General features: G+C 36.5%; 1 protein-coding gene across 2 annotated transcripts; it reads right to left on the bottom strand.

The window, feature by feature from the left end:
• Positions 1–2531: 2531 nt before the first annotated feature.
• LOC122017077 (DNA repair protein RAD16-like) lies at positions 2532–20970 on the bottom strand. 2 transcript variants are annotated; one of them, XM_042574554.1, is made up of 15 exons: positions 20824–20970; positions 19666–20735; positions 19078–19200; positions 18927–19000; positions 16040–16103; positions 15803–15967; positions 15548–15633; positions 6543–6612; positions 5897–6016; positions 5550–5777; positions 3717–3821; positions 3488–3640; positions 3050–3138; positions 2882–2962; positions 2532–2776 (listed from the first exon to the last, which is right to left on the bottom strand). In XM_042574554.1, exons 1-15 carry the CDS (start codon positions 20852–20854, stop codon positions 2704–2706), a joined length of 2532 nt encoding a protein of 843 aa, XP_042430488.1. In that variant the 5' UTR covers positions 20855–20970; the 3' UTR covers positions 2532–2703. The 2 variants fall into 2 exon arrangements, with proteins under 2 accessions (XP_042430488.1, XP_042430489.1); XM_042574555.1 differs by having other exon boundaries at positions 5897–5980.
• Positions 20971–21630: the final 660 nt, after the last annotated feature.

Here is a 21630-nt window from a genome sequence, read left to right as displayed (position 1 = left end):
GGCCAATAAGATATATTGGGAAGTGCAAATGAAGGCCTATCCAAACAGAAAATGTGTCGTAGCTGAGATTTAAACCTTAGATTCCTTAATTATATGTTAGAGGAGTTATAGCTAAAGGGAGAGCGGGAGGTAAAACAATTGTACGAGAATTGCAATTCCACTTGATTTGATTTTATTTATTTAATTTTATTTGTTTTTTTTTTGGTCAAATATCCAATTTACACCGATTAATCAAGTGACCAACTTATACTATGAAATATTTTTATCGATCATCAGGATAAATCAGGAAATACTCACAATAAAAGATCTATCAACTCAATATTCTTAAATCAACTGTCTCTTAAAAAATTTTATCTGTTAATTTATCGAAACTTAAATTAAATCTTTATATCTAAAACTAAGAACACAATTCCACTTAATTTTCAAATCATAATGTTGTAGGATAAAATTCATTATTATCTTATCAAAATTTGTCTTATCCCATCCAACCAAACGTGGAAGAGTGTATTTCCTAAAAAAAAATTATTTACTCATGTAAAAGAGTTTTTTAAAAAGATAAAAAAAAGGACAACTCGATATATAAAATTTCCATTATGTGAAATTCTAGAGAAAGATCTATTATACATAATCTTTTTTTTTTTTTTTTATTTTTTTTTACAAAAATTATTTCTAAGATTCGAATCACTTTTTGATCACGATCTATAAAAAAAAAAAATAAAAAAAATAAAAGTTGAGTTGTACTTTTGTTTTGCCCTGGTGTTCAGTTAGGTGATTGATTATGGCAATCTGCCAATTAGTGACCAACGACGCTACATGCAACAAAGAACTCTGAATTCGACGAGATCCTCAGGCAAGAAGAATGGTGTCGCGCGTATTTCTCTCGGGCAAAAACTCAAAGAAGCTCTGTTTTTAGTTCTTTTTGGATTCATCACAGTGATGCACTCTTTCAATTTTATTTATTTATTTATTTATTTTTTACGAAAAGGGCATCCTACTTCAACAGCCCCCTTATAAAATTACACAAGCCCTCAGATATAGTGTTTAGCCAATTTTAAATTCAATGTACTTAGAGTACATATGTACTTCTAAAAGGAGAGCCTATGAGATGGACCACCCTTTGATAAGAAAAATCAAAGAGGCGCACCCACGATGAAGAGGAGTCACTCGGATGCAAAATGAGCGAGTTGGTCACACCTAAATTAAAGACCAAGAGTGCACAAAATTGCAGCGAGGCGAGCAGTGTCAATCTTTTTAGATTTTTTTTTTTCACTGAATAATATTCCACCACGCTAAACAAAAAGCAAAAACCAAATAACAAATTTTGAGAAGAGTAAATCTTGCTGGCCAGAATCTGGCCAGCTAAAAATCCCTATCTCCCAATTAAAATACATGCATGAACATGCATATAATTAATGTGGCCATATGAAATTACTAAAATACCCATGCATATGCTTGCATGCATATATTCTAGCTGGCCAGATTCTGGCCATTTAGCAATACCCTTTTGAGAAATAGACAAACACTTACTAGAAATTAATACCCACAACTTAACAAAAAGGATGATCTTCCTAAAAGTCATCCAAGCATGAATAACACACTCGAAAGTACCACACTGAAACCGAGAAAAAAGTTAGTGCTAGATGTTCTGGGAAACCGCATAGTTGCAATCCAATAAAAACGGATCGCTTTCAAAATTTATCTAACTCTGCATCACACAGATTAAATGCAGAATAAAAGAGGTAGCCTTTATGCTGTAAAATATAAACGGTACTCAATGATAAATGCCTGGAAAAAAAAAATGGCACAGGTAGCCTGACATTAGGAAACATGTACTACTGGAATAGAAAACAAAGGGGGCAATTTTTCCAATATTCACATATTCAAATTTAATTTTTACACGAACCACCCCTTGCTCTGAAATTTCCAAAAAGTGTACCCCTCTTTCATTCTCCTTTTTCATATCCAAAATACCCCCACCACCTTAAATGCCCATCACAGCTCTAAATTAGAACTAAGAACAGAGTTGAGACTCCCCATGCTTCCCGGACCACAGTCTAATTTTAGCTTACAGAGTGAAACTATTTTAGATCATCCAAGTAATTTTAAAAATGGGACTACAAACTATTCATATTGGTCATTCAAAACACATTCTTAAAGAACTTAGCTCATTAAAGTTGGATGGAGTGGCATGACAAGCTCAATAAAAGAATGGAAGGAGTGGGACGAGATGCAGACTGTTGGCTGGCTACCTACCAAACACATTAATTATGCACTGGGCCACTGCCTTTCCTCTCGCTCATTCATGGAGGAAAGGGAAGTTTCATTTTTCGGGAGAAGTCACTACTAGTGGCTAAGGATTTCCTTACAGGGACAACATATCTAAACTTCTTCCCTCTCTCTTCATCCAACTTTCTATTTCTCCTAAAACACAGCATAAATGTATTTATATGAGTTTTGTTCATGACTACAAAAAAGGTCCAGACAAAAAATGGAATCTCATATGAACTTAACATCACTAGTGTACTTTGACATATACATATTGATTATCAAAAATTATGGTCTGAGAACTTAACATCACTACTGTACTTTGACATTTACATATTGATTATCAAAAATTATGGCCTGAGATTATTGAGACAGTGGGTTCGACAAAAAGATTTAAATATCCAGCATTTTCCATTTTAGGTCCATGAAAAAAGAAAGTTAGACCTGGAACAAAAAGCGTAGGTCCTCTTCAGTTAATTTTGCTATGGCATCCGGATTGTGTCCAATAGTCCTAAGAAAAGATCAAAATTACATGAGTACTAAATAAATATACACACACACACACTACATATTGCAAAGCAGCACTTGATCATTGTTCATAAAAGGATACACTCACCCTTGAAACATAAGTTCCTTCTTCTCTTGCAGACGCAGTATGCGTTCCTCAATTGTGTTCTCAATAACAAAGCGAACAATTCTAAAAATGGAAGAGTGAAGCTGTGTGAGGAAAAAATAAGAGGAAAACAAGTCTGCTCACTATGAGACAGCAGTCTCAACAACAGACCTAATAGGCTTATACTGGCCAATCCTGTGGATTCGATCTTGAGCTTGGCATTCGACGGCTGGATTCCACCAAGGGTCCATCAGGAAAACCTGCAAGAGCAGCAAACTAAAACCGTCTGTCCTAGAATTAGATAATAATTGATGCAAGAAAGTAAGCTTGTTGATTGGAATATGGAAACTCAGCATTGTCGATGCATTTGAAAAAGGAATAAGAAAGAAATTCGACAGTCTCCAAGAATTGGGCCTTGATATTTCATAATATTAGATTCAGCCATAACTTCACGATGAAGAGTGATAAGAAAATAACAAACTTCAGAATGAGCGCTTGATCAGCAAGCCTTTGATATGCATCAGTGAATTAAACCTCAGAAATTTCTTGATTGTTAGGTTAAATGTCTGCATCGTAATCAAGAATACACCAAAGAGAATATCTGCGTACATGTGAAGCCACTGTCAGGTTGAGGGCTACACCTCCAGCTTTCAAGCTCATCAAGAATATCTTGCAATCTGAATCATTAGTGAAACTTGTAATTGCTCTATCCCTCTCGACAAGACTCATGCTTCCAACCAATTGAACACACTTAACACCAGACTGCAAGTTTTACACAGTTTGATCAGGTCCACAAACGAAACCCTCAAACACAAAACCGAATTGGTCAGTTGCACACCTTCTCAAGGGAGAAACGAATCAGGTCAAGAAATGATGTATACTGGCTAAACACAATTCCTTTAGCAGAACCATCCAATTCCACCATGTCCCGTATCTCTTCTTTCTGTTCCAACAAAAACTCGTGAATAGACAGAAATACGGAGGGAAAAGGTAACTGCAATCAATTAGATTTTCAGAAAGCTGCAACCAAATTACTATAAACTCGCCAAAATTTTCTCCAAAAGATGAGAGCAAGCATATATAATAGCTATTAAAGATCCATGGGATGCAGTTAACTGGTAATCTATTCCATAACAAAGGCATGTTACTACTGCACATCCTTGACGAACTAATAGAACAAAGACAAGGTTTCAGTAATGAGGGGAATGCTGACCACAGAGATATGTGCTAATTAAATGATAGTATTTTCTTAGATGATCACCTAACTCAATGCTTCTGGGATCCTCAAACAAAACATCAATTAACAAGTATATATCTTCATAAAATCACAAGGGTTAAAGGAAGTTATGCAAAAGAGAATTGGGAAATGGTTAGACAATTTGAAGGTTATATGCTATTCTAGAGAACACTCAAGTGAATGAGTGTCGAAGTTGGGAAAAAAACTGATTTTGCCTGAAAATATTGTTGTGGGTTCTTGGTCTGGATATACTTATCCTTAATCCTATACCAATGGATCAAAATTGTATCTGTGGACCAACTAAAGCCAGAGTGGTGTTTGAGAAGTCTTATCTGTTATATTTGAGAGGTGTCCTAAAACAATCGCCTTAGATAATATACTATTTATTGAATAAATGAATTTACTATTTGAGTATATATTCACAATGTATATGATATTGGTCTTAAACTCATTTACTGAATATTCGCAATACGATTCATAACATGTGAGAATGATTGGATCACAACTAGTGAGCATCTCTACATGTATAATTATGAATGTATTCAAATATTTCCTAGTCGATGAATTGATAAGTTCGAACATCATCGATTTGAGAAACTAGCATGTTTTATAGTCCTTGATTTATTCAAACAATTGTTCCTCACTAGTTGGAGATATTGGGATATTAAGAGTTAAATGTGGATGCTAGTTAAGGGTAATTAGTACATTAGAGTGACCTACCATGAGACAATATGGTACTAAATCTGATAGAATCAAACAATGAGCAAATATGGAAGGTGTTTGGCACAACGAAAGCAATGGTGGTCATGCCACTTATAGGCAAGGTTAGATTTATTATGGTTTAATAATCAACCAAAAAGGTTTGATTTAGCTACGAACCAAGATGATTTGGTTTTGAACCAAACCTAATGATAATAGATCGGGTTGCAATTGGATTATTGGATTTGGCAGATGCCTTGCTCCCCAAGTCATCTCCACGAGGAGAGTTAAATTGATTTGAATTCATTGGAGAATAACCTAATGAGATTAGGCCTCTTCTCCTCTCCCTTCATCCCTATAGCAGCCAACCACATTGCACCGCTACCGAACTAAGGAGCGCCACCGACTGTTTGGCGCTGATACTGATTGGCGCCACGGCTGTTCGATGCTGTCACTGATCAAATAATTCTGATTTATATAGTATAATCATAAATGAAGACTGGAAATGACTTCAATAATCTGTGTTGATTTTAATAAAAAAATTCAGACTTGTACAATCATGAATGAAGAGACCCACGATGACTTCAACATCCTATGTTGCAACTCCAATAGATCACCCAAACTCAATTGTGCATGTAAATGAAATCATACTGCTAAAAATTTGAGATGAGCAAATGGAGAAATAAGTCAGTCAGAAAAAAAAGGTAACCACAAATAAATTGAAGAAATTCATACCAATGCATCTATTTTTGTGCTTGTGCAGAAGGTTCCAATATCCTTAAGCCTGCTCAGTATCCCTGATTTATAGCCCTTGATAGCTGCTTGAGTAATTTGCTCCCCCGGATTTTTAGTTGTTAGATCAACAGAAAGAGGCTTTGAACATAATGGGCACTTCACATTCTCCAAGGATGCTGAGTAATCGATCAAACAAACTTTACAAAAGACATGCTCACAGGAAGTGACCTAGGGGGGAACGCATGAACAAAAATGAGAACACATGAAGAAAATGAAGACATTGAACAGGGAACATAACTATCTTGCCGACTTAGCCACTCATGTGTAACAGTTGAAAGACAGCTTACCACCATATCCTCCAGAGGCTGATGACAAATGCCACAATTTTGTTTCATGATGTCATCCTTACTTGGGTTAGCTACTTCCAATGTCTTAGAATATAATACAAGATATGGATGGTCAACTGCCTGATATCATCAGAGGAAAAATAAATCCAGCAAAATAATGAAATGAAAGATTTTTTTTTTTGAAAATACTATCAGTCACTCAAGAAACAGAAAACAGGACCAAATTTAAATGCTAAACATTATGCATATTAAAATAAAATTGCAGTCATTGTGCAGCAGAGAAAGTTGCTCCATGTGTCTAAGCCATTTGCAATATTGCTATCAATTCTTGACTAGAAAAATTATTAATTATTTATAACAAACAGTGATGAATGCTACTATATAGGCAAATCTCACATACAGTGATTGTACAAAACTGGCATGTTTCACTTTGAAGTTGACAAATGTTTCTTTATAGCTACATCAAACAATCTAGTTACTAATTCAAAAATCTAAAAAATCTGGTGGAAAAAGCTATCACAGCGCCATTTGATAATGTATAAACATCAACTCAATTTTACAAATTAGGAGAAGTGAAGAAAGTACTTTACAACATGGAAGAAAATTTTTCACTGTCTAGTGCAATGCACAAATCTATGCACCATACCTGTCGTAAGCGTGTAAGAAGATCAAATATATGGGCATAATTGTTCAGTAAAGTTCCAGCATCAGCATATCTGGTAAATAGCAGCCCTTCAGTTAGTTTAAACCAGATATAACTAGAAATGAAACTCAATGCTACATAAAAAATTATAATCATATAATAAATTCGCAATTGTGGATCCTTCTAATTAACCGCTTTTATGAAGAGAAATAGTTTAGTTTACTCCCATAGCTTCCAGGAACTAAACAATGCAATGCTTCAATATATGACCTTTAAAGTTTAAAGACTTCAGAACTAGATGGTTCTTCACTCTACATTTAGGACTGCAAATATCTGGGACTCATGACTTTGTTGTCATGTTATACAACAAGATAGTTTATCATTCTCCATTTCAAAACATAATTTAATATGGTTCAAGAAAACTAATAATGTGCCTCTTTTGTAGTTCAATTGGACACCAAATAGATCTGAAAGAAACTCAAGCTCCACTATAAACAACAAAGAACACCAATGTTCAATCAAATTTCCAACTAAATACAATAAAACACAAAAGCATCAACCAAAACCTGAAAAAAAAAAACAAAACAAAACAAATTTGTAGATATTACATTTTCTTTCTTCAATATATCAGAGAATCCTGTCATTCATATATTCATAACAAATTTTAGCAAAATGAAATTCAAGATCTTCATGAAAAAAAGGTGTCAGTCTTCATTAATCACGACAAAAGTGCAGTCTGCATTCACACCTCTCCTCAGAATGGTACTGAATTATAGCTTTACCCTTGGTTGAGGAATCTACTAATTATTTGCTAGCAAAGGAAAAGGAACATGCAACAATTTGTTTTAGCACTGCTTACTTGGCTTGGGCAATTACCAAAACAAGCACTTTCTAGATGGTTTTTACTAAATCACGCCCCAATTCAAAATACTAAATAGCAACTGTTCCTATTTTCTCCCCCATTTACCCTTGGCTTAGATTGTAGGTCACTTTTGCATAGACAAACTCTTATATTTATACACCATTAGGATGCACGCCTTTTTATCATCAGAAGGGCATCCCATTCCGTCTCAGGCCATTGTGTTTTTAAAAATATCCTTGTTCGCCGTTGTTGTAGCAGCTACAACATGGATGCTTCTTCTCTAATCAACACTAGGCAACATTATGTTGTAACAACTATGAATCATAGTTGTTACAACATGGACACTCAATATCTGGTCAATATTATATTGTAGCAGCTATAAATTGTAGTTGCTATAGCATAAACAGTTCATGTCAGGTCAGTATTATATTGTAACAATTATAAATAGTAGTTAAACAACATAAACAATTTATTTATGTTGTAGTAGCTACAGGATCATAACTGCTATACAGTTCTAGAAGCTACGATCCCGTAGCAACTACAATAACGTCAAATAAGCGTATTTTCAAAAACAAAAATAAGCTGAGCGAAGATTAGGCGTTGTTTTGATAATAAATAAAAAAGGAGTATCCTTTTGATGATTATAATAAAATGGGGTATCCTTTTGATTTTTGCCCATAAATAAAATCAACTCCAGTTGTGCTACAGCAGTTGGTGCCAGTAGTAGAACAGCACTGTGCAGGCAACAACAGGAGGGGAAAGGGAGAATCAAGTGAGAATAATATCCCTACATCTGATCCACAAGTAACACACTATTTGATGGTGTTGATCAATCTGCAATCAGCACATAGGGTCAAATGGAAGAAATGGAGAACCACAATCACCACACCCTTTACTTGGCACTATAGCACAATCCAAGGGCATAGTACCAATATGATGGAGCAAGATTCTAGTGTTGATCAATCTGCAATCAGCACATAGGGTCAAATGGAAGAAATGGAGAACCACAGCCACCACACCCTTTACTTGGCAGTATAGCACAATCCAAGGGCATAGTACCAATATCATGGAGCAAGATTCTTCATGCACCCATTAGAATCATCAACCCTCAGGAGTAATTTTTACGATTAGGTGAAACATTATATGGAGGAATGACAAATTTCTTCCATTCATCATTCCCCTTTCTTTTGTTTTCTTCAATGAATTCTTTACCCTCACTCAATCATCCATCCAAGTGAAAAAGAATATTATAATTTCTAATGTATATTTTGTTGGAAATGTGAATGAAATAAAGAGACAGAGATGAAGAGACTGTATTGTGCATGGATTTTTAGTCCTACATTAGAAGTCTCTTAGCTTTATTATTAGTTTAAATTATGGCTCATGCATTGATGATGTAAACATATGCATGAAGGGAAACTCTCTCACGCGTGGATGCGTAGGGGTGGATGCAAATTCAAGACCCGGATTGCAATGAACCAAGGTTAACTCGTGTGCGAACACGACCTGCGCACGTCGAATGTCGAACCGGTCCAGGAAAGATTTGCCCAAACGAATAAATCAATATTTTGCCACTTTTTTTTTTGCTGCTCAAGTGAAACGGATAAATCAATTTTAGTTAATTCAATCCAATTGAAACTGTCGACAATTAATGATAATAAATGATCTTTAATTCATTCAATTGAAGTCGTCAACCATTAATGATAATAATGGTTATTAATTCATTCAATTGAAACTGTCGACAATTAATACAATAAATGTCCATTAATTAATCCAATTGAAACTATCGGTAATTAATGACAATAAATGACCATTTATTACGGCCAAAGATTGAGCCAGGAGCTCAAATCTTGAGCAGAAAAAGACAGAGCGAGAGGAATTGCAAGAAGCGAACCTTTGTCCACCCGTGTTCTCCCACAAAAAACTCTCTCAGTCGTGCACCCACTAGCTACTCGTGATAGCACTCAGGTGTCAGATCACGGTTTTGTTGTTGTATCCGGGGAAACAAACAACCTAAGATAGCCTTAAAGCATAGCCAGAGGTGGGGAGAATATCTTTCAAGGAAATGCATTGAACGCAAGCCTCATCTTTGTCTTCCAAACCGGCTTCATCACCGCACCAACTCCGCAACTCGAACCACCGGAAGTTTGGCAGAACCAACCCCGCTGGCAGCCTGAGATTATCCGCTCAGGTCATCTCAACAGATAAGTTAGAATTGATTTTGTGTAATTTTAATTCAACTAATTTCCCAAAATCTCCGGCAGATTGTCCAACAATCTTAAAACAGATTCGGTTCTGTTTAGATGATCATGTCGAGGTGCAACAAACTCAATACATGAAGGCCCCCTCCACCTCGATTGGAACTATGTCAATCAATTATGAGGAAATGCCAGAGAAGTTCACTGGATTGAACTTCAAGAGGCAACATCAGAAGATGCTCTTCTACTTGACCACAATCAATCTGGCTCGGTTCTTTACTGAAGGTCCTCCCAAAAAAAAAATGTAGATCCGTTACATTAACGGCCCCCTAGTTCCGGCTCCACGGATATGGAGGGAAGTACATGCAGGTACACATGTGTCAAGCGCATGGTGAGGTAAACCCTAGATCGTCAGTTCCTGAGAATCGACCCCTAGCCATTACGCCAAAGATGTCATGCGCCCACCATCTGTGCTACGCCCTAGGGGCTTACCGAAGACCCTCCCAAGTATGCTGATATTCATACTATTAGTACAGTGGAGGCATGAACTCATTCTGAGTTCCTTTATTGAAACTACATCCTCAACTGCTTTGCCGACTCACTATTTGTTGTGTATAACACGAAGAGAGCGGCTAAGGAGTTGTGGAGTCCTTGGACAAGAAGTACAAGACGGAGGATGCGGGGGCCAAGAAATTCATTATGGGCCAATTCCTAAACTACAAGATCATTGACTCCAAGACGGTGATCAGTCAAGTCCAAGAGATCCACTCAGAAGGGATGGTTATGAGTGAAACCTTCCAGGTGGCTACAATCATTGAGAAGTTGACTCCCGACCAAAAGGACTTCAAGAATTACCTGAAGCACAAGCGGAAGGAGATGAACGTGGAAGAATTCAATTGTTAGATTTTAAATTGAAGAAGACAACAAGAGTTCCGAGTGAAATCAAGCAACTGTGAAAGCCAACATGGTCGAGCAAGATCAAAACTTAAAACAGAAAAACCCCAAGACTTCCAAGATGGGATCTAAAGGAGGCGTAAGCAAAAAGTTATCTGGGAAGTGCTTCAATTGTGACCGAGTCGGTCACAAATCTTCGAAGTGCAAAAAATCGAAGAAGCAAAAAGCCAACCTAAACGAGGGACCAGAAATGGACAACCTTTGCGTAGTGGTCTTAGAACCGAACTTGATGGGTTCAAACCCGCGGCAATGGTGTATCGATACTAGAGTTACCAGACATGTCTGCTGCAATAAGAAGTTGCTTCACAACTTTGAAGAAATCAATAGAGACAAGCTATTCATGGGGAACTCAACAACCTCAGACATCATGGGCCAAGGAAAAGTGGTGTTGAAGATGACCTCAAACAAGAACCTTACTCTGAACAATGTGTTGTATGTTCCAGGAATTCGAAAGAATCTACTGTCCAAATAACTGTTAAGCAAGCATGACTTTCGTATTGTTTTTGAGTCAAAACAGAGTTGTACTGTCCAAGAATGGAATGTTTGTAAGAAAAACTATGTATCAGATGGGTTATTCAAGCTCAATGTAATGACCATTAAGCCTGAGATAAATAAAGATGAAAGTTCTTCCACTTGTATATTTGAATTTTCATGTTTGTGGAATGATAGACTAGGACATGTTAACTACGATATGTTACGTAGATTAATAAACATACAAAGCATACCTACATTCCACCGTGACCCAAAACACAAGTGTGAGACTTATGTTGAAGCAAAAATGACTAGGTCATACTTTCAACATGTTGAGAGAAGCAATGAACCACACAGACATTCACATCAATGTGTGCAATCTCAAAGGTTCACCAATGGGAATAAATACTTCATTATTTTTATAGATGATAACATAAAATAACGTTATATATATCTTCTCAAAAGTAAGGATAAAGTTATAGAGAAATTTAGCCTCTATAAAAATGAGATTGAAAATTAACTTAATAAAAAGATTAAGGTGTTTCGAAGTGATCGAGACGGTGAATATGCATCACTGTTCGCTGAGTTGTGTGTTGAACATGAGATCAGACACGAAACAACAGCTCATACTTCTCATGTTGTGTTGCTGAGCAGAAAAACTGCACTCTAAAAAAGAAGATGAACGCTCTTCTATTAAGCTCTAAACTGCCAGAGGCTAATTACCTTTCAAATAACGTGCCTCGGAAGAAAATAGATAAGAATCCTTATGAGTTTTGGAATGGAAGACAACTATCCTACAAATATTTACGAATATGAGGTTGTTTTGTCAAAATTTTGGTGCCTGATCTGAAAAGAATTACGATATGATAAAAAATTGTTGATTGCATATTTATTGGATATATAGATATCAGTCATGTGTATCAGTTTTTTGTATATAAGTCATAAATATCGGATATACACAAGAACTCAATAATAAAATCGAGGAATGCCTTATTCTTCAAGCATGTATTTCCGTATAAGACCCGAAAAGATGATAGCCCCTCAAAATGGGCATATGAAACATAAGAAGGAGATTATGAGGAGTCAGTCGAGGTTGAGCTTAGACGGACTAAAAGATCTCGGGGTGGAAAAATCCTATGAAATGGATTTTATCACTTTCAAGTTGGAAAGTGAACCCCGCAGTTACTCAAAAGCAGTAAGCTCTTTTGATGGACCTTACTATAGAGAGGCAATTGCATCTGAGGTAGAATCTATCTTGCAAAATCACACTTAGGAACTTGTAAATCTTCTTCCGGCTAGGTTGTAAGTGGATCTTCAAAAAGAAAATGAAATCAGATGGCACAATTGATAAGTAAAGGCCAGATTAGTAATCAAAGGATACCGACAACGAGAATACCTTGATTACTTTGATACATATTCTCCGGTATAGAGAATAACTACCATTAAAGTGTTGTTGGCTATTACAGCTCTATGGAACCTAGAAATACATCAGATGAATGTAAAGACAGTCTTTCTAAACGAGAATTTAGAAGAGGAAATCTACATGAAACAAGAAATTTCTGTGCCAAGACAGAAAAACAAGGTTTATAGATTGGTAAAATCATTATATGACTTGAAACAAGCATCAAAGCAGTGACATGAGAAATTTAACAATGCTATGAAGGAATGTGGATTTAAAATCAATGAATGTGATAAATATATTTATACGAAAGGAAGGACTTGTTCTTAGTCAATTCCACTACGTGGACAAAATTCTTGAGAAATTCACCAAAAGTGATACTACGTTGGCATGAACGTCGATAGATACAAGTCAACATCTATCGAAGAATCGAAGAAAAAGTATCTCACAGATAAAGTACTCTCGAGTGAGTGGAAGTCTGATGTACCTGATGAGTTGTACACGACCAGACTTAGCCTACGCAGTTAATATACACGAGTAATCCCGATGTTGATCATTGGAAAGGGATAAAAGTACTGAAATACTTGAGATGTACTCGTGAATATGGACTTCATTATATGAGATATCTTGCTATGATCGAAGGATACAGCGATGCGAGTTAGATATCTGATATAAAAGACGATAAATCTACAAGTGGATATATATTCACTTGGGGAGGTGCAGTCATTTCATGAAAATCTTCTAAGCAAACCGTAATAACCAGATCCACGATAGAATCTGAGCTTGTAGCTCTTGACAAATATGGTGAAAAGGCTGAATGGCTACGACAATTCTTAGAAGATATTCTAAGATGGCTAAAACCGGGGCTGACAATTTGCATACATTGTGATAGTCAATCGGCAATTGGTCGGGCACAAAGTCATCTGTATAATGGTAAGTCTAGACATATACGTCGTAGACATAATACCATTAGACAACTACTCTCAACGGGAGTTATCACGATTGAATATGTGAAGTCAAAGGATAACCTAACAGATCTGCTAACCAAAGGATTAAACAGAGAGTTAGTTGAAAATTTATCGCCGGGGATAGGCTCGATGCTGATGAGAAATATTGGTGCAAAGGAAACTCAACCTATGCAGACTGGAGATCCCAAGAACTAGGTTCAAAGGGACAACCTAACTGCATCGACAAAATTGCTCATTGTAGGGCAATTCTTAGAAGATTTTCCAAGATACTAAACCAGTGCCGACAATCTGCTTGCATTGTGATAGTCAATCGACAATTGGTTGGACATGGTCATCTATATAATGGTAAGTCTAGACATATGTCGTAAACATAATATCATTAGACAACTACTCTCAACGGGAGTTATCACGGCTGACTATATGAAGTCAAAGGATAACCTAACAGACCCGCTAACCAAAGGGTTAAACAGAGAGTTACTTGCAAGTTCATCATCACTGGGGATGGGTTTGATGCCGATGAGAAATATTAGTACAAAGGAAACCCAACTTATGCAGACGGGATATTCCAAGAACTAGGTTTAAAGGGACAACCTAACTACAACCTACACTATAGGAGAACGACCCAATAGATCAGTGAAGAATAGAGGTTAAGCACACGATTTTTAATGATTCAGTAAAGTAATGTGTGGAATACTCTTAAGAAATAGAAGTGAGGCCGCTTCGAAGAGAATTGGAGGCACAATTCTTAGAGCTTCTCACAAAACTAGGCGTGTTCATGAGTAAGAACGAACACAGTCATGAGAACTAAGTTGTATCAGGGAAAGTCATGGATGAGATTTGTCAATACTTACACAGACGATAAAACAGTTCAAGGACTACTGTCAGTCAGTATGCAAACAGATTTTCACAAGGGAAGGTTCAAAAGGTAAAACCTACCTATCATATACTAGACTCTCAAATGTTGAATGCTATCACATACCTTGTTTTCCATTCGTGTAGGAGATTGTTGGAAATATAAATGGAATAAAAATGTAAAGACGAGGACATTATTGTGCATGAATTTTTAGTCTCACATTAGAAGTCTCTTGACTTTATTGCTGGTTTAAATTATGTCACATGCATTGATGTTGTAAACATATGCATGGGGAGAGACTCTCACGCGTAGGTGCGCAGGGGTGGGTACAAATCTAAGGCCCGGATTGCACTGAAACAAGGTTGACTCGTGTGCGAGCACGACCTGCGCACGTCGAATGTCGGATTGGTCGAGACAAGATTTACCTAAACAAATAAACCAATGTTTTGCCACATTTTTTTTACTAAAGTGAAACAAATGAACCAATTTCAATTAATTCAATCCAATTGAAACTGCCGGCAATTAGTAATAAATGATCATTAATCGATCATTTATTACGCCCAAAGGTTGAGCCCCTATATAAGGAGCTCAGATCTTGAGTAGAAAAAGACAACAAGAGGAAGAGTAGAAAGCGAACCTCTGTCCACCCGTGTTCTCCCATAAAAACTCTTTCAGTCATGCATCCGCTCGACAAAGCTACTCCTGATAATACTCGGGTGCATATTCAGTTCACCGTGATCGACCCGTGCTTGGTGGTGATCACATTTTGCTGTTGTATCGGGGAAATAAACGATCCAAGATAGTCTCAAAGCACAGCCAAAGGTGAGGCAAATCTGTTTCAAGGAAACAGCGTTTAACGCATGCCTCAGCTTCGTCTTCCAGACCGACTTCATCACCGCATCAACTCCGTGACTCGGACCACCACTGGAAGTTTGGCAGAACCAAACCCGCTGGTAGCTTGAGATTATTCACTAAATCATCTCAACACTGACAGATTGCCTAACCTATTTTCCTGTAATTGTAATCATTAACCACATAAGATGTTGCCTCATTGGCTCATTTTCTAGGTGCCACAATAAAACAATGTCTGTCTAAACAAGCATATGCATGAATATGCCTAATAGTTTTGTCATCTTTCAGGAAAATTTCATATATCCAAGTGACAGCGCTGGTTCATCAATAAATTATTTGATTGTTGGGAGAATATTGACGAAGAAATAATACTAGAGGCATCACAAAAAATATTTTCTAAAATGCAAAGTTAAACATAAGTAAAATGCAGAAAATGGTAGGTGTAACGCACGCATCAAACTGTAAACGACTTTGGGTATATAGTGCTTCATAGAATTCCTGCTCTTTTGTATCTAGAGAATCCCGCCTCAAATAAACCTACAAAATAAAGAACTTTTATATCTAACATGTGTATATTGACCAAATAATACACTACTATGTCATATACATAATTCATCCATGTGATGTGTATTCAATATATTATTTCCAGCTCAAGATGCTATGAATAATCATAATAATACATGTATTATATAAATACAATTCTTACAATTCTAGGTGGAAGAGCAAGATCCGAAGCTCTGCTTTCCTTGGTACGCCTTAACACTATGCTTTTCAAAATTCTTTCTCTTAACAAGGCCATGGCCCTCTTGCCAGGTGAAAGCGTTGCTTTAAAATTGTTCCTTTGTTCTGATTGAATTGGATTTGCGATAAACTACAATGCAATAATAATGATGAGAGAAATAGATCCATTTTCTGAAACCTACAGACAGATCATTAACCATACCCTGTTCCACCAGCAAAAGTGCCTTACTCTAGAATGAGGACAATCAACGCAATCCCTACTAGAACTGCAATACAAGTGAATACAATCATGATCAACAGGTTGAGAGCCAAGGCAACTTGTTCATAAATTTTTCAGATAACAATAGCCAAAAGAATTATATGGAAAGGGTATGAAAATTCAATAATCAATTAATAAAGTATAGAAATATTCAGCTATATTTGTCTAAACTAAGTTTTAAGGCCTATTCTTAGTTTTCAGTATAGAGATTTATTATGGTGACCGAGAAAGGTGCCAAAAACACTCTAGTATTCTTAATACTTATCCAGTCACTGCATAAAGGGTCTTCTTGGTGGTATTGCAGATAATAAAATATAACAGAAAAAGGAGCCATTTTTACATGGCCAAAGGTGTCATCTACGGGAATTCAATAAGCATTTCACTCTCCCAAATTTTGTCATAATGCATCATCTACAGAAATTCTTATATATAGACAAAGATAGTGGGAAAGTAATCTTTGGTTTAAAGCATACTTATTCACAGTTATCAAACCATCCCAAAACGTCACAGCACCAAAAAAACAAAGAACAAGGCATCACCAGTTTAAGCATGCGCATAGGCCATAAAATATGAAAAACTTGGGTGGATCAAACCAGGAGACCTTGCTGATTCTGAATCTAGTGTTACAATTTTCATGCTGATCCTTGTAATTTTTTATTTAACTTCTCAAGTTTCTAAGCCAGAAAAAAAAAGTCAGGCTACCATTAAAAGTTAATTCCAAGACCATCAGAAGTCAATAAAACAAAAATTTTCTATCATCAACAACAAAAATATTCATTAATATCTAAAAATATTTTTATCATTTAATCAAAAAAATTGACTTAATGCGGTCATGGTAGACAATTAACTTGAAGAGCAAAATGAATAAATTTTGAGAGAAGTATGGGAGACAGAATATTCCCAAATCCTCGCATGCAATGCTACTTTAAGTTTTGAATAGTTCAATACTAGGTAAATATATTTGCAAAATTAATACATTCCCCACCTAGTGGGATAAGAATTGGTAGTTGTTGTTGAAACATCATACATTATGGTTTCGATGTTTATCATATTTGGAATTTGTAAAAGTAGTTTGGAATTTCGTAATTTTAATTATAATATGACATCCTTTTCAGGCCATGTGTTATAGTTTGTCAGACATATTTGATTTATTGTAAAATATGTGCCTTTCTGCGGATGTGGAGGTAAACAAACCTAAGGAGATTTTGGCACCTTCCCACTTATGTGGAACCACTTCTGACTCCAAATACTTCCACCCAAAATCGATCAAAAGTAGGGATCTCGGAGGAAAGCTATGTGAAAATACATGATTATCTATGCACATGACCTTGCAAGAGTTGGTGTAAGCAATCAGGTGGCCAGATTCTGGTGTGAACAGCAAGTAATCAGGGGCCAGGTCCAAGTACAGGTGGGTAAGAGATCAAGCGGTAGATGGAAGATAGATGTGAGAATCAGGTGGCGAGTTGAAGGTCCTTAGCACATATGATACAAGATCAAGAAGGAGAAAATGAAGAGAATGAGAGGGAAAATGGGGTAACTTTAGTTTTCTTTCAGGCTCCTCCCATTCTTTAGTTCTTCTTACTACACAAAAACAATTTCCTTCCTCCAGTAAATTAAATCAGGCAGTCTACCGAGTAGCTCAAAGTCCAATAGGTGACCCAAAGCTTGATTTGATCAATATCAGGTTCCATTTTGATAACTATATTTTCGCAAGGCCTAGGTTTTGTCAAGCATTAACCGCTTTCATTCCAAATACTTCCACCCAAAATCGATCAAAAGTAGGGATCTCGGAGGAAAGCTATGTGAAAATACATGATTATCTATGCACATGACCTTGCAAGAGTTGGTGTAAGCAATCAGGTGGCCAGATTCTGGTGTGAACAGCAAGTAATCAGGGGCCAGGTCCAAGTACAGGTGGGTAAGAGATCAAGCGGTAGATGGAAGATAGATGTGAGAATCAGGTGGCGAGTTGAAGGTCCTTAGCACATATGATACAAGATCAAGAAGGAGAAAATGATGAGAATGAGAGGGAAAATGGGGTAACTTTAGTTTTCTTTCAGGCTCCTCCCATTCTTTAGTTCTTCTTACTACACAAAAACAATTTCCTTCCTCCAGTAAATTAAATCAGGCAGTCTACCGAGTAGCTCAAAGTCCAATAGGTGACCCAAAGCTTGATTTGATCAATATCAGGTTCCATTTTGATAACTATATTTTCGCAAGGCCTAGGTTTTGTCAAGCATTAACCGCTTTCATTCCTTTCGACTACAAGAGGTTGCAGTTTATCATTATCTACTATAGAATTTAGAGAGATTTTTATAACAATCAACTCAACAAGTTAGATATATCCTAATTTCCAAAGAGCTTCTGAGCAAATCAGAAGTCCTCCAACACTAAACCCTAAAGTAAATTAGCTGACTATCCAACTCCTTACACAATCCAAATTTTCCTTCATGTTTGATTGTCTTCGATCGGTAACAAAAAAATTATTAATTAGATTTAACCTAAAGCTTAACTGCATATACATAAGAAATTAAAGAGAACTGTTTTCCAGATGGATCTGAAACACATAATTACTGATAGCCAAACTAGATGATCTTATGTCTTTAAGATCTGCAAACACTTTGAAGCAAGCATAATATACCATATCTACTAATTGTTCCTTTATATCAATTGAATAGGCTCAGAGAAATTTAAGTTAACAGTATCTTACTATTATAATTCAAATTTGAATAACAACCAACTAAAATAGTAAAATATTTGAGAACCTAGAATTAATAAAAGATAATAGAAGTGTGATCTTTAAGTCACTATGGTAGATGGGAATTCTTACCCATAATCTAGTATCTTGCAATCACAATCTTTGCAGAAGTAAAGCGAGTACGGCCAGATTTGCAAAAAGCGAACCTAATGACATGCATAATAGTGTCAAACTAAGATCAGTTCATAAAGTCATCGAATAACAAACTACGACCTCTACGAACCAATGAGTAAAGTTCTCCAACTCTATTCTGCAATGGTGTGCCACTTAGGGCCCACTTGTAAAAAGATTCTAGAGCAAAAACAGCCTTAGCAGTATTACAGTGCCTGTCCTTTATGAAATGAGCCTGCATGAGTAGAAAAATTACGTAAAACAAATAGCAGTAACAATGTAAGGGCCGATTGAATCAATTATATATTATATAAACTCAACAAACTTTAAGCTTATGTTCACGAACATGAAACGGTAGCTTATGCCATTATTTAAGAACGAGTAATAATTAGTCCTTCCATTAACCTTAAAGCTCCACTTTCATTAGTAAAACTATACGACAATTCTTTTGCTCTAGCTGGAAATATGGATGATGCAAAGAAAGATATTGAGATAATGAGAAGAGGAGCAAGGGAGGGATAAAAGATGTACAGGAGGCTGAAAACGGTTTCATTGTCAAATCAGCAATTATCTGCTAAAGTGTGCATCACAAATCAGGATTATTTTTAACCAGGCACTACATATATGAGAGAGAATTTAGTTTTTACCAAACTAACCCAAGCTAAAAACTATTTAAAGAAACAAGCAAATAAATATCCACCTCATCAAGAATAATTCGTTGCCATTTCACAGAATGCAAGATTGAATTTCCCGGGGATGAGCCCAAAATTTTTTTGTCTGAACTCTGAACCTTTTTTTCTGACGCATCATGCTTCTTGGTCTCATAGACTGTCTTTTTCTTTCCCTTTAGCTTTCCATCTTTTTTTCTACTCACTTGTCTAGCTTGCTTTTCTGTCTTACGGGCATAAGGTCCACAAAAATACTTCAAGTGTGTCCTCATCTTCTTAGGGTAGAACCTCTTACGGCAATATTTGCACATCTCCTTTGGAGGCATCAAATACTTCCTAAATTCACTCTCAATTGTTGAGTATGTAGTGATCACAAAATCATAATCATCAAACTCATACTTTGTTTTATCCCTATTAGCACCATGATAGACTAAAACCTTAACAGACCCCTTTTCCGTGTGCTTATTAATCTCGCCCACCCACTGAATAACTGCAACTACTGGACAAATAACAAGGGTGCATTTGGTGTCCGGCAAAACAGAGGATGAACAAGGGACGTTCAAGTCAAGGCCAGACCAAGCGTGTTGTGAACCAAGGGAGCGAGCCGTAAGGACAAGGGAAATGGCTTGAATAGTCTTCCCCATTCCCATTTCATCAGCAAGAATCCCCCCTCTAAAAACAGAACACTCCTGCTTGAGAGCCCAAGCAAGCCCCTCCTTCTGGAACCTCAAGAGCGGGAGTTTGATGTCAGGCGATGGATCGACTATCTCGGACGTTCCATTTCCCTCAAAAGCAGATACTTCATCTCCCGAATTCAACTTATTAGCGATCCAAATATCGTTCTCCTTCTCCCACTTCTCCCACAGCAAAGGAAATTCCCTTTCCTTCTTACGCCCAGAGCTCGCTGGCCGAGGGGGTTTATCGGGCGGCGGCGCAGGGGAGTTTTCAGGCGGCGTTTCTCGAACCGCCCCCTCCTCGCTCTCATCGGACTCCGCTTCTTCTTCGTCAATGCTGTACTCGGAATCGGAGGAAGAAGGCGTGTACAAGTCATCATTGCTTTCTTCCTTGGAAACGAGGGGTTCCTCCTGCCATTTCCGTCTCCCTGCAAAAGGAAACAACCAGACGAAAGGAATCAGAATCAGTAAAAGAAAAGACGAGGAAGGATCTGGAGTAGGAGAAGGAGCGAGGACGAGTTCTAGGGTTTGGGGGTCGAGAAGCCATCGATCGTCGCGAGATGGGAGATACGAAGACGATGAGAAAGAGAGAGAGACAATGCAAAGTAAGAATCGCGTCTTCTGGTGTTGGAAGTAAATAAATAAATAAATAAATAAATGGCAATAGCGAAGCTGGGAACCGAACAGGGGAATCAATCGGTCATCGGTGGTCGCCGTGGCGGGAACTTGGCGAGCAAGTCTCCACTGCTCGAGTCGCGACGACGTGGCATTGCGGCGGAGCATGTGAGTGGTCGGGTCCTACTGACTTTTTAAATAAGTGGTAAAATAAAATACTTCCCTTAACTCCTACTTTAAAATTAAAAAAATAAAATAAAATAAAAAATTATTTTTTTCTGACACACCCTTATTTTTTTTTCTTCTGCTTGATTTTCTTTTATAAAAATATAATATGATTTATTATCAACTACGTTTATACTTCTTTTTCCCTTTTAAATAAAAATTATTTATTTCCCATTATCTTGTCCTCGTGAAGTGAGTAAATCAAATCAAATTTTAAAATTTGATTAATTCAATTTAATTTTAATTTTAATTTTTTTATTCATTAAATTAAATAGATAAATTAATCAAATTTTCAGAACAAATTAAATTTTTAGATCTATTTTTCAAAATTAAATTTTATTAAAAAAATATTTTTAAAAAAAAATAATTAATTTAATTTTTGACCGAATTAATTGATATTTTATCGATTTAATTTATTTGATTTTTTTTTTAATTTAATCAGTTCAATTTATTCGAAAAAATAGATGCAATTCAATTCGGTTA

This window comes from Zingiber officinale, chromosome 8B (assembly GCF_018446385.1).
Source record: "Zingiber officinale cultivar Zhangliang chromosome 8B, Zo_v1.1, whole genome shotgun sequence".
Lineage (NCBI taxonomy): Eukaryota > Viridiplantae > Streptophyta > Magnoliopsida > Zingiberales > Zingiberaceae > Zingiber > Zingiber officinale.
Note: the sequence above shows the minus strand (reverse complement) of the source record. Positions and strands in the feature narration are given on the sequence as shown.